This window comes from Battus philenor, unplaced genomic scaffold (assembly GCF_028537555.1).
Source record: "Battus philenor isolate CCGP_79_NKW_IND1 unplaced genomic scaffold, ilBatPhil1.0.hap1 SCAF_15, whole genome shotgun sequence".
Classification (NCBI taxonomy): domain Eukaryota; kingdom Metazoa; phylum Arthropoda; class Insecta; order Lepidoptera; family Papilionidae; genus Battus; species Battus philenor.
The window spans coordinates 10,299,908-10,313,576 of NW_027181677.1; the positions used below are offsets into that span (position 1 = coordinate 10,299,908).

General features: G+C 36.9%; 1 protein-coding gene across 2 annotated transcripts; it reads right to left on the reverse strand.

Moving 5' to 3' along the window:
* Positions 1-1,063: 1,063 nt before the first annotated feature.
* On the reverse strand, positions 1,064-13,239 carry mTor (serine/threonine-protein kinase Tor). Of its 2 annotated transcripts, none has more exons than XM_068761863.1 (10): positions 12,903-13,239; positions 11,922-12,719; positions 9,249-11,824; positions 8,223-8,395; positions 7,559-7,844; positions 4,936-6,819; positions 4,510-4,725; positions 3,330-3,695; positions 2,422-2,736; positions 1,064-2,035 (listed from the first exon to the last, which is right to left on the reverse strand). In XM_068761863.1, exons 1-10 carry the CDS (start codon positions 13,120-13,122, stop codon positions 1,601-1,603), a joined length of 7,269 nt encoding a protein of 2,422 aa, XP_068617964.1. In that variant the 5' UTR covers positions 13,123-13,239; the 3' UTR covers positions 1,064-1,600. The 2 variants fall into 2 exon arrangements, with proteins under 2 accessions (XP_068617964.1, XP_068617963.1); XM_068761862.1 differs by having other exon boundaries at positions 11,922-12,737.
* Positions 13,240-13,669: the final 430 nt, after the last annotated feature.

The following is a 13,669-nucleotide window of genomic DNA, read 5'->3' on the forward strand; positions in this document are numbered from 1 at the left end:
CGTTTCACTGAGCGGTATATATAATACCCAAGGTACGGTGGTACAGCAGTTTCGGTAGCTCTAATAAATCCGTACTTTTTTCTTAAGCCCAAACTCTACTATATGTGCAGGAATCTTGAAATCGGTTACTATGCGGTAAGCATACTTACACAATTAATTAATTATTAATTAATATATTTTCTAGTCTCAAATACATTTGGTTCTAATATTTATTTCAATTATTCGATGTACTCAAAGTACATACATTAATATTGTATTAATAAATCGCATACTATAATCATTACACATATTGAACTATATGATTGTACAAATGTCATTAGATATTTAATTAAATCATAATTAAAATTATACAAATGAGTGCCGGATTAGAAATATTATTTGAAATATTGTACTGTAAGCAATAAACCGTAAATCCCTGTACATTCTGTTAATGTAATATATTCATTTAGTTTTTTAATGAAAAAACCTAAGTCACAATAATGAAAATACACACAATTCGTAATTTCTTTGGCAGTGCGTAAATGCATTTTCACTTCACATAAATAGTAAAAATTAACTTAATGATAAATTTAAACCAATTTTTTAAGAGTTAAAATGGCGTTCGAAGCTATACCTATTTTCTGGTTTGGTGGCAAGCTTTTATGACTTATTACTTGCGGTGATAGGCACCAGATTCATAATTATTACTAACAAACGTGCTACGAGTACAGAGTGATAAATTGTAGTTGAGAAACCATTGAGCTGAATGTATAGTTCATTTGCTATTAACTAATAATGTATGTTACACCCAAATTAAAATTTCAAAAATAATAAGTAGCGTAAAAATGAAATAGTAGGAAGTAGCGTTTTTAAAGTACAGATTACTATATTAAAATTAATAAATATTTGCCATCTGTCTCTATAGACTTTGTACTGCCAAAAGTTATTGGCCAGTCACAATACAATAACAAAATAAATGAATAAAATATTTGAATTTGGAAATAGGTGTAAAAAGTATTTTGTTGACAAATGAATTATATATTCAACCCCTTCCCCCCCCCCCTTTAGTTTTACAAGCAATCATTCTATATATGATGTATGAGTCACCCTAAATCCGCGTCAAACTGATATCGGTTAAAGGTAGGAAGTTGCTAAGCTCAGAAAATTTATTAAATACTCTTCGATTAAAGTTGAAATACCGTAATTTATAAGACATCGATTATTTCAAAAGCAGGCCATTTTAATATTACGGCCGTTTGCAAAGTGTGAGAGAAAAATTGAAATGTAATTAGTTCTAGTCATAATAATAGAAAAAACATCACAGGGTATACATTCAATCACTTTTTAAAAGGCAATAAGTAAATTACTTTTTTCGTTCTAGAAAAAACTACCTGCCCTACACACGATTTTTACTTGACGCTGATTTATGGAAAATTCAGAATATAATAACATATGCAAAAAATTATCTAATATACAATACACAACAAGCTTATGCATCTACATTAATTATTATTTGAAGCTTTGCCTCTGTATAACATTACGAGATTATATTTATTAAATTTTATTCGTAATAACATTACATACAAGCAATAAGTAGTGAGCCTGAACAGCCATATATAGGTTACCAAAAGGGACACCAGCCTACGTAGCACTGGCAAAGGTTTTCGTTGCTGGTGGCTTGTTGTATCAACAAATCGACTTGTTTCTGAACTGATACACAGGACAAGTCGTCAATGTGAGTGAAGTCACGGCCGGTAAGCTTATCCCTGACTCTGTTGACGATAACCAGGGCCCTCTTGTTAAGGTTGGTTTCCGCTGGCTGGTCCAACGTAACAGTGACACCTATTTGTGGTTTGCTCCTGCTTGTTAGAGGTGATGAAGCTTCTGAAGTTTCTGCGTCGCCTCTGGAGCGTCGGGCCGCATCGATTAGCCGCCAGTTCAGAAGAGGGTCGTAAACAAATGCTTCGAGTACCGCCATCACACTGTCCTTGTGCCTGTGCAGCACTTCCATTACGGACTCACAAGTGCGGCGGTATGTGCCTTCGATGCCAGTTACCTGAGAATTAAATTATATCATTATCATTTAAGCAGTAGAACATACACTGCTGGACATAGGCCTTCTCCAATACAATCGACAGTGTGTAACTTGTACTGTGATAGCTACAATAATAAATGTGACTAAAATGTCATCGTCATTTTAGTCTGACGGTCACTGTAGGTATGTTTGTGCTATTGTTAACCCCCATAGACCTCCAACAGTACCAGCTGGATGCGGTCTGTATCCAGTGTCCAATGACCTTAACAGAATTGTCTATCCACCTTGTGTATTACACTAATATATATATATATACTATACTTAAACATTTATCGTCTTAGGTATAAACCTAAGACGATAAATGTTTAGATCTACTAGATTATAAATATTAATCAATATAACAATACCTCCATAGCATTTATGAGCATCCTTGTCAGCCGGAACGGTATTTTTTCGGGGAACTTATCCCTTGTGACGGCCACTTCAAAGCAGTCTCCGAAATCTATATGAAGGAACTTCCCAGTGACACGATCCAGCATGATGTTGGAGGGGTGCCGGTCGCCCAGTCCAAGGATGTAGCCCACCATGCTCATGACGGCTAATGAACGAGTGTAGTTTGTGCGACGCTCGAACCAAACCTCTGACGAGGGACTTTTCAACCAAAGTAACTTGGCCAAATCGTCGCCCGCTGTGTGTTCCAACGCGTGCTCAAATACTTCGACCTGCAAATAATTGTCACTTTAATTATACAATATTTCCTAATGATTTTTAAAACAGATAATTTTGCATTAAATAGTATATCGTAAGTAATTGTCATGCTCCTGTCTAACAGGCACCGAAACCGTACCGTTATTGTAATGGGAAGGATAATTACCATCACAGTAACAAATTGGGTTGGCTTTTCCTATTGATTTGATGATGGAATTAAAAATGTAACAAGCTCAATAGTCTGTTTAACATTACACTAATTTAATTATAAACTGTTATTCATATGTAATGAATGCATAACGTTTATGTGACAGCCGCCACAAGATCTATTGGGTAGGAGGAATGCTCAAGTCATCATCAATAGAATTGTCTGAATGGGCTTCTAGTTTGTGACTTTAGAGGCAGTTTCACAAATAAAACTGTTAGTCACCGAAATTAACATATTTAAAAAGTCATTTCAGTTTTTTTATTGAGTCCTAAACAGCCGGGTAAATGTGGTGTATAAAATAGTTCGTATTTTAATTTATAAGCATATAGATGATCGATATAGATCTTTCAAATCTCTTACGTTTTCTAAAAAGTATACATCATGTCCATATAAACTAACCTTTTGCATCAGCATTAATTTCTCCAAGTCAGATGCCATTCTCTGCATTATCCTGTGCTCGATGTTGAGCAGGCACTTGCGCTTCTCCCTGTAGTCGCGTATTAAGGAGTGCAGAGTGTCGCAGTGGGGCACCCATCCGATGAGGCCAGAGTTGGTGGAGAGCGGTATGACGGCATAGCGCTGGATGGCCAAATCGCGCCGGAAGGTATCCGGATCGGCTTGCAGCAGCGTATTAACCAGCCCGAACAGCTGCATCACCCGCTCATCTTGACGCAAGTCTTCGTGGCCCTTCAGCAAAAAGATATAATCTTTGCCGTTGGAACCACGAATACATAGGCGCCGTGGCCGCTGCTTTGATGTAATAACCTGAAAATTAACAAATACTTCATTTTAATAACAATACAAACATTAACATTAATAATCATGAGTCATAATGTCATCATAATCATATCTGCTTATAGGGGCCTACTGCAAGTCATAGACCTCCCGCTGCGTTGCCTGCAACTTCCCGCGACCTCGACAATGATTTCGATTCACCTAGTGGAGGGCTTTTCCAATTCACGTCTATCACAACTATAGTCTTCCTCCAAACAATCTTGTTCTTTTATGGTATCTCATATTTTCGCCAAGTTATTTCACTACTTTTTTTTAAAGCGGAAGGTAATGTATTATATAATTGTAAGTGTAAACGAGAGTAATAAAGGTTATCTTAAAGTACCTGCATCTCAAAAACACTAATATTTGTCACTTTTGTATTCTCTCTAGTAATCAATACATTACACAGAGCACTATAGTGCTGCTGCTAGCGCTATACCGCTACATCGGTTTTGCGAGCGACGAAACGTAAAGGAGGGAGGGGGGGGGGAAACGACCACTCCTTACCACCGCCAATAACGTCGAAATAACGAATTAACATGAGTTGCTACGCTCGCGAGCACTGTTCAAAGGGAGTAATAAAAACGATTAGAGGGCCAGGCCAAGCCGAAGTCTCTTCTTGAGGACACTGACGCTTGGAAACTCCATAGAACCACGTGTGCGAACTGCGAGCTTAGTGTCACGCACAATGTCTGGTAAATTAATGGAGAACCCGGGGTTTCTTCCAGAAGTGGCAAACCCTCCACTACGTGTACCGAATATATAGTCCAGGTCGCTGATACTGACGACTCATAGAAGTACAAACCTGCAGGCTGCTCTGTATGTGAGCAATGCGGATCAGGTCGGAGTCCGGCACGTAGGAGCCGGGCACGGCCAACTCAAGCTCGCGGCAGCCCAGTAGACGCGGACTGACGTACTGCAACTCCAGTGAGGTCAGCTGCGGAAGCTGCCGGCTGATGCGCCGGAACACGTGGTAATACAGATCCCACGCCTGGTTCAAATCGCGTACCAAACCTGATTCCTGAACAGAAGTAATTCTTTAGATACTTTTTGATTTTCATTCATTCATTCATTCATGTCAGCCAAATTTAGCAGAAAAATGCCATTCGTTCAGCAGAAGGTCAGCTAAGAACTTTGGAGTTAAAAGACCTATTTTATCTGAATAAAATGACAACAATAAAACCATATGCTTAATGAAATACGGGAACATAAAAATAGTCAAGTTATTAACCTTATATCTGTTGCACCACTCCTGTGCTTCATTAAGGTCTCTTCCATATGCCTGACTGAATGATGCTTCTTTACTTGTCTGGGGACCCCTTTCCAACATCGCATGCAATGGCTCGAGTGTCTTAAACATTGCTTTTACATCATGTTCGCTGAAATATAATCTCGAAGCTTCCTCCAGGGCTTCATGCCACTGCTCGTGCCAAAGTATAGCCACTCTGATGAGCTCCTCAGAAATCATAGCGGCCTGGTTAACGAGATTGCTCGAATGAGTACACATTGACTTCAAGATCTGATTTGCAGCATTCTTTCGTGCCACGAACGAAGACTTTGAGGCTACGGTGAGGGGGTACACTAATGCTTGCGGATGCGACTTCCCTATATCGATCAATAGCGAGTGTATCAATTTGCCTACGAGAGCTCGCGGTGTGTCAATGCGTGCAATCAGTTGGGGTATCACTTGGAGCCATACGTTGATTTCAATTGTTCTAATACCTTCTACTAACGCTTCGTGAACAGCTGGGTGGTGACCATAATCAAACCATAACGTTAACAAACGTAATGTATCCTGCAATGAGCTGCCATGAGATAGATTAATAGATTTAAAGAACCCTTCAACAGCGGGAACAGTATGCTGTTGTATGAATTCGGGCGCCGTTTTCTTAGCGCCTGAATTATCGTTGTTAGTCTCTTGGTGTTTATAAAACAGAACCGTCTCAAAGTTCATGTAAGCCCACGCGTGCCATGCTTTGTACCAATCGGAGGACAGTTCCGTCGCTGCTGCGTAATTGCGTAGTATTTCAGGAATAGAGAGCTCGTTTATACCTAGCAGTGATTCACACCAGGATCCAAGTTTAAGATGACACCTCGCTAGAAGCCTGCAGTGTTCGGCATCTCCTGTCTCTACTGTATCTACATAGCGTTGCAACTGATCATAAGCCAATTTCTTATCGCCTGCTACCCACAGATGTTTCGCATATGCGAGGGTCAACCTTGGCTCATGGGTTGGCAGGGGTAAATCTCGATTTTTACTGGGATCTGTGCCCAGTAACATAACTAAAGTCTTATGAGCTTGGCGTGGTGCACCACTCTTCCTACAAAGTGATGCAAACTTAAGCCACGTGGCCATATCTTCTTGGGGTGTCAGCACCAGACTCCGCACTTGAAGTATCTTGCGCCAATCTTCAACCAATCTTTGACCACCTTGCAGTCTAGTCCACCATGCCTGCCTTATAGATTCCCTTCTTTCATTCACCAATTTGTACGTGATAACTTCTTCCAGTTCAGCGAGCAGCTGAGCGTTAACCAACGCACCGTACGCACGCTGATAACTTTCGCCGGCTACTGCGGTCAATTCAGAATCCAGCAATGAACGGGCCTGGTCTATATACACCTTTGATAAATTATAATCGCCTTTATGAATGTTTAAAACTGCTCTATAGAAGGCGCCATCTTGTGTATTTTCTGGAAGGAAACTGACATAGTTTGCCATGGAATCCCATTCGTTCATTCCCCACGCTGCGGCGGCGGCTAATCGGGCCGCCTTGAACTTCTCGTCGTCGCACATATTGGCCCAACGTTTGGAGACAGTTTTATATAGTTTAACCCACTCTCCTAATGCTTCAAAACATCTCAGTTCTCCGAGATAAGCATCCATGTTATCTGGGTCTGAAGACAGCTTTTCATCATACAAGTTTAGTGCTTTTTCCCAATTATGTAATTTCTCGTACCATCTTATCTGAACCTTTAAATTCGCATCACCTGCTTCCCGTTGAGCCATCACCCTTTCTAACAAACCCTCAGCTGCCTCTTTTTGTTGTAGTTTGTTGTTTATATGTATAAGAGCTTCCACAACTTGCGAAGTTGCCCCGATTCGAAATTCTTCCTCCTTTAATACAAACAATGAATTATTTGTACACTGTAGATAAAAGGGGAGAGGATAAAATTGGTATTTTGTATAAATTTCACTATTTACAAAGTGAATTTTGAAACTTTTCCAACAGTAACATTAAAAAAACAGGTTAAATAGTTATAGATGTAAAAACTTCAAATGTTGAACATAGTTTATTTGTCACCAAAAAGCTTCAGAGCTTATGCACCTATTTCCCCCAAGTATTTGAAAATAAGTGCTAAAGCTATACAGCTTTAAAGTGATCACTCCGAAATATGATCCATTTATTTATTTTTTCTATAATAATGCGACCAATAACTTCTTGCAATACAAAATCTGAAGCAATTTGCAGTAATAATTATTTATTACATGTAGTAATCCAATTTTTTTAAATCTCTTTATATTATGAAGGGTTTTAATTTTATTATGCCAATCTCATAAGACCATAACAAAGCACAGAAATATAAAACATAATATTTACAACTCAGTAATTCGAATTTTGTAAACGCTTTTTCCTTCTATTTCATCATTATATTATTTATTATTGGACACCTACACATGCCCCCTTTGCTTTTACAGCTATAACTGATAACCATTGTACACAAATATATTTTTCAATGCAAATTCATAAAAAAGAATAAGCGATTTTTTTGAATCGTACCTGGTGGTCTCATGTTTGTATGAATATCAAAAAAGTAATTAATTTTTAAATTAAGTATTTATTATTGGAACATACCTTATAATGCAATGCCTTAGCATATGCACGGCAATGCATTGCCCGTTCTCCTAGCAAATTGGTGGATATAGGCAGAGCTCCACCTTCACAATGTTCCATGAACTCTGCGAGATTCAAAACTGTGTGGGCCAGCTCAGGCGCATCGGGAGCCGTCAGAGCCTGTTCCAAGGCGCTGGACAGATCTGCACGTGAAGTGTTGTCCAATTCCGTCCAACATGACACAAACGCCGCATTGAACAGGTCACGTAGCAACTGTGAGTAATTATGGGCTAAGGCTAAACAGGCTCTGCAACAAATAACATGATGATGAATTAGATGAATGTGATAAATAATGCCCCAAGATATAGTGTCCAATGGGACATTTCGTTTTTCAAATTTAAATTACAAAAATAATAGAGGTCTATTATTAAATATTTATTTCACAGTCGCATTCTAATAGAAAGAATTAAATTATAATTATAATATGTAACATATTTCCGTGTGCTCATTTTATAGCAAAGGGTTCAAGCTTTTTGCTGACAAATGTGTTATACTTTCACCCCTCTAAAGCTTTTACACTTATACTGAATCACCCTGTACAATGATTCGTATTATTTCGATTCATATTATTTTATAATGAGTCATATTATTTTCTCAACAAAACTTTTCCATTAGAGAATCATACCTGAGAGCAGGACTGTGCGATTCAGTAAGAAGGCCTATACTAAACCGGCGTAGCCACTCCAGCCAGTCATCTTTAGAGACACGACTGCTGACCGTCCACGCTACCTTCAGGTTGTGAGCGTTCACGTACAGCTTGCGTATCGATTGCGAAGTGTCAGCAAACACAATGCGAGCCTGAGAAAATGCACATTACACAGTTGTAAAATTTTCATTAATTGTTTATATTACACTATATAGTTTAAAATATTATAATTAAATCTTTCGTTTGATATTATTTAATATAATATTCTTCAATTACTATACAATATATTATACAATACATAGTTAAAAATAATTCCACCTATGTATATTATATGGCTGCTCAAAATATCTCTGGAAAAATTCCTTCCGCCAAGCCTCTACTTCTTCAAAATTCTTAGAGGTAAGCTAAAAATTCTATTCGGATTTTGGATTTTATCAACTTCGGTACGAGCATCGACTAAAGTCGACGGCAACAGGTGAATGCGCAAACCGGCTATAGCTTGCCGCCACACCGAGCCCGTCTTGATCTTTAACACACTTGTGATTTGATCTTTAACTTATGATGAGAGTGTTTGACATTACTAGCTGATACAAATACGCATTATGTTCACCTAATGTTATTATAACAAACTGTAATTTCAGAGATACGTTAAAATTTCTTGGCTGACGACTAGAGTCGACGCTTGGCTGTGCGCGTTCATATTACGGCCGACAAGCACAATACCGAAAAGAGACGTTAATTTTTTTTATTATAGGTGTTATAGGTATAAAACTCGGCCGGAATATTTAAATTAAGTTATCACGTTAAAAAATCACCCATAAAATACATAATATTGTTCAAATAAGGCCAATGTTTAGTAATGGATGTCTTCCAGCTTAAATGATGACGATGATGGTTAAATATTTTGTGAGTCATAACCAAGAAGTCAAAGAGCCTCGATTTAAAATACTCATAGATGTCATTTCATAGACTAATAAATAAAAAAGAACCAAAAAACATATTTACCTCTTGATTACTATTTCTTGGTTTTCTACGAGTGCTTTGCAAAAAATCGTCTACAGCCAATGTTGATGAAGATTGTAGCTTCGATAGTAATAATTCATAGTTTTGATGCTGAATTTTATGTTTTACCACAACCTTTTGGACCAAAGGTATAAAGTCGGTGTATTTTCTGCCTAGCTGAATTATTAACGCACAGAGTGTGTCCATAGCAGTTGCACGCAATGCATAACAAGTATCCAGGCTTCTAACAAGAGGATGGATAATTCTAGAAACAAGCTCACTATAGTTTAACGAATCGGAAAGATAGTCAACAGTCTCCATGGCTACTTTTGCTACTGGTATAGGGCAATCTGTAGCATCAAATAGCTTTACAATTGATGGTATAATCAAGTGCATGTAGTCATCTAAATTATCTTCGAATTTTTGTAATGCATACAAAAGCTTCTCTGTAACAAATCTGTCTTTACTTGTGTCATGAGCTAAAACTCTTAAAATATGCGGCATCAGTTGGGGGAGATAAACTTTAAATTCTGATCCCAATGCAATAGCAATATGCTCTACTAAGAGTATCAATGTTGGTTGTAATGGACTATTTGGGGTCCAAAATTCTTTAATTATATCAAATATTTTATCCAAATAATTTCTTATATGCTGCTTGACTATCGCTATTAGCTTAGCGAGTTGTGTAAAAAGAAATTCTCTAAAATTATTGTTGTCAGTTGCTCGAGCTACATATAAAAGACTGGGAGTTACTCGTGAAATGTACGGAACACATTTGATACCTAATGATTGGAATATAAAAGTGACAGCTTGTACTACACTTGTGTGATGCTGTTGTAATGTTGGATCACGAAGTATTCGCATGAGCGTGGAAATCACTATGGCAGGGTAATATTCATCTAACACTGGTGATGACATATTAACCAACATTTCACTTGTAGTCATATCAAAATTATTTTCTTCTGCTTTGCTGTCTGCAACAGGCACTAAACTAGAATCTGGCTGTCCATCAATCAATCCACGAGTTAATTTATGTTTATAGGGATCTAAAGCGCCTAATAAACCTAAAACTCTAATAGTTTCTCTTCGATCTTTTGGTTGTTGTTCAGTTTTCAAGAAATTCAAAAGAACGTCCATTAAATTTGGATATTCAGTATAAGGAGTGACTACATATCCTGTTGCACTAATCAATTGTCCAAAAGCCCACAAAGCGACACTTCTTTTATCGGTTGCACTGGCATCAGAAAGCAATTCTAAAAGTATGCTCAAGAGTTCTGGTAGACACTTCTTTAAACCACTGTTATCACCATGTACATCAGCTAAGTCTCCTATAGCTTTTAACACACTAATCACTACACCAGGATTTGAATCAGACTCTTTCAGCTTTGGTACTAAAACATTTAGTATTGTCTCCATATATGGTTTTACAAGTTTTGGTGCATGTAAAATTAAATTGTCAAGCATCCTGGCTGCTTGTTCTTTGTTTCTACTCATTCCAGAATGTTCCAATTCCGTAAGAAACTGTATTAAAGTTTTACGAAGTCCAGGCATTATATATGCTGGATTGACTGTACTCAGCCTGCCTATTGTGCATATAGCTAATTCACGTATTTCCAAATGTTCATCATTCATGGCTATAAAAAGGAAGCTTAAATTTTCGATTTGTGCTAGGTGTGTATTAAATATAGCAGTTAGCGATTCAAGAACCCAATAGCGCACTTCATAGTCTGGATCTGTGACTGATACTACAAGCATCTTTCCTACAACTTCAGCAGTAAGCATAGTGAGAGTTCGAGACGGATTATTCATTGTTCTTATGGAGGAATCAGCCAACAGTTTTGCAGCTGTTTTGACAGCTTCCAATCTGATTTCTTGTTGGTCACTTTGCAAAAAGTGATCAGCACATCGCCTCACAAATGTAAGCAGACTATGCTGACCTTCAAATTGGAAAGTACCTAAAGTTCTTAATGCTAGGACAATACTCGCCGTGTCATGGGGTTCAATAACAAGACTCATTGTACTTTGTTCCATGCTCCTTGGAACACCTGGGTGAAGAAAGGGCTTATTGCTTAAAACAAGTGAGAGCATGTTCAGTAAACCCTCAGATATTTCTTCTCTAAGTGATGGCAAGTTTTGGCTCAATTCTTTTAGACATATAGTTAGAGATGGACTCAGACCAGTAGCAAACATTGCATCAAGGAGTTCTTTAATATCAGTAACAACCAAATCCTTCACAGCACTTCCAAGTAGAGTTATGCATGCGAAGATTGATGGGTCAATCCATATTCGTTTCTTGCTTTGTGAATCTCGGACTGGCAATGCTTGCTTTATAAAATCCATTATTGTGCGAAGATAATTTTTAATATCATCTTCAATAGCTGCAGCCATGAGACCCAATGTTGTGAATGCCATATTTTTATCTTTTTCTCTGCTGCGAAGCGATGTAAGCAGATAATGCATAGTAGAATTGAGGTACTTCTTCAAAAAAAGCTCTTTATTAAAAGCAGCCAATCTTGGAATTATGATAAGCAGAATTTGAGGAACTCCTTGAGCTTTTAAAAATCTCTGGTTCATTACATCTACAAAAAAAAGTTTATAAGTAGATTAGATAAATTTTCTTATTTTTATATTTAACACAAAAAAATGTTTAAGAGTTATATGATACTATAACATTACCTTGACAAACTCTATCATATTCTTCATTAAGGAGTTTTCTGCAGACTTCTGATTCATAAATTGGAACTGGATATTGCACATTCTCCGTCTTAAAACCATCACAAAGATAACCTCTTTTTACTGAGGGGCTGTGTAATTTTGAGCTAATAAAAATGATATCATCTGAAACTGTTATATCCCTTTGTGTATCCAAACTCTGCATTAATTGGGTATACTTTTTTTCCCAAGCAGCATTTGAGCATCTTAAAAGTTCGTTAAGAATGAGTAGGCCACCATGGACTTTGTCTTCTTTTGTGATGCCTTTCTCTTTAAAAGGAATATCTTCAAATGATACCATAGCTTCTTCATAACATTGTAAGTACCACTGTGGTTTTGCAGTTGACTGTTTTGCCGTTTCTCTCTGAGCAGTAACAACCAGGCCTGCTCTAAGAGCTTTAGCAGCTGCTTCTCTAATTTGTTGTTTCGGATCCTTTAAGGCTACTAGTATGTGGTCAAAAAATCCGGAAACTTGTTGGTAGAAATAGGTAGGCATTGCAATAGCCAATTCTTTAAGCAATAAAACAGCTGAATGTCTTCTACCTTCATTTCTTTCCTCTGACAGCCATTCAAATGCTCTTTTAACTTCAAATTCTACATATTCAGCTCTCTTTACCCCGGAGACAGTTGCTAAACGACCTACTGTCTTTGCAGCCAATTCCATTACACCAACATCAGATGATGGGAGCAAATTCCTTAGATAATTGGCAAATCTTGTAATTCTAGTTTTGGTTGTGTCACAATCTCCACCAATGAGGCATACTATAAATAAAAAACAATCTTCGCAATATTAAATTTTGTTAATTCAAAGTAAATTGAAAAAATATTAAATTATTATATAATATTTATATAGAGCTTTTAAAAAATTAATAATGTTTTAAAGACTAAAATTCTAATTTAAACATTAAATTTAATATGTAATGAATGATTATTGAGAAAACTTACCGATAGCCAATACTCCGCCTTTTTTCTCGTGAACGTCATTGCTGGAGACCATCTCAAAAATTTGGTGGTTGAATTCATCGAGAAATTGAGTGAGCTCCTCTTGGGGCACCTCACGTAGCTCTGTTTTTGCATAGTGATAAAGTTCTCGTGCTGTTTTAGTTTGTATATCGACATTTCGAGTCTTCAAGCCAGCCACAAATTGTGTGACTTGATTTGACATTGTAACGTGTATTTAATTCAACTCATAGCAACAGTAAGAATAATTGAGTATTCCATAGTGTGTTGAGGTTTACTGAATAAACCTCAATCTCGAATAATAAAATGTAAATATTTTTATTTCGTGCTTCACATACAGTATGACACAACGCAATAAACACACGTTTTCGTTGTGTTTTTTATTTTATTACCTGTAATCATATAACAGTTGAAAAAAATAATTTTGTTGAACTTATTTTTTCATTTTGTTAAACTTATTTGCTATTTAAACTTGAATGAAAAACGTATTTATTATACATAAGAATTCTTATTAATTTCTTTGTTTTAATAAATAGTAAGTATCTGTACGTTGTCAGAGTTTACCGGCATATTTCGGCGCTACCTTAAAATATATACAATATCTTAAGCCCACATACTTAATATTATTTACTTGATTAATTGATATTGTAATTTCGTTAGCTAGAACGCCAAAAGTTCTTAAAACGTAAAAATACCACGTTGCCAAACTTATCTAAATAAGTCCCAGAAAATTGAAATTGAATAGAAAATTG

Coding starts and splice junctions, on each gene's coding strand:
- mTor (XM_068761862.1), bottom strand. CDS start 13,122: ATGTCAAATCAAGTCACACAATTTGTGGCTGGCTTGAAGACTCGAAAT. Junction 6,820..7,558: donor CTAAGGCATTGCATTATAAG/GTATGTTCCAAT, acceptor TTTGTATTAAAG/GAGGAAGAATTTCGAATCGG. Junction 3,696..4,509: donor ACATACAGAGCAGCCTGCAG/GTTTGTACTTCT, acceptor GTTAATTTTCAG/GTTATTACATCAAAGCAGCG.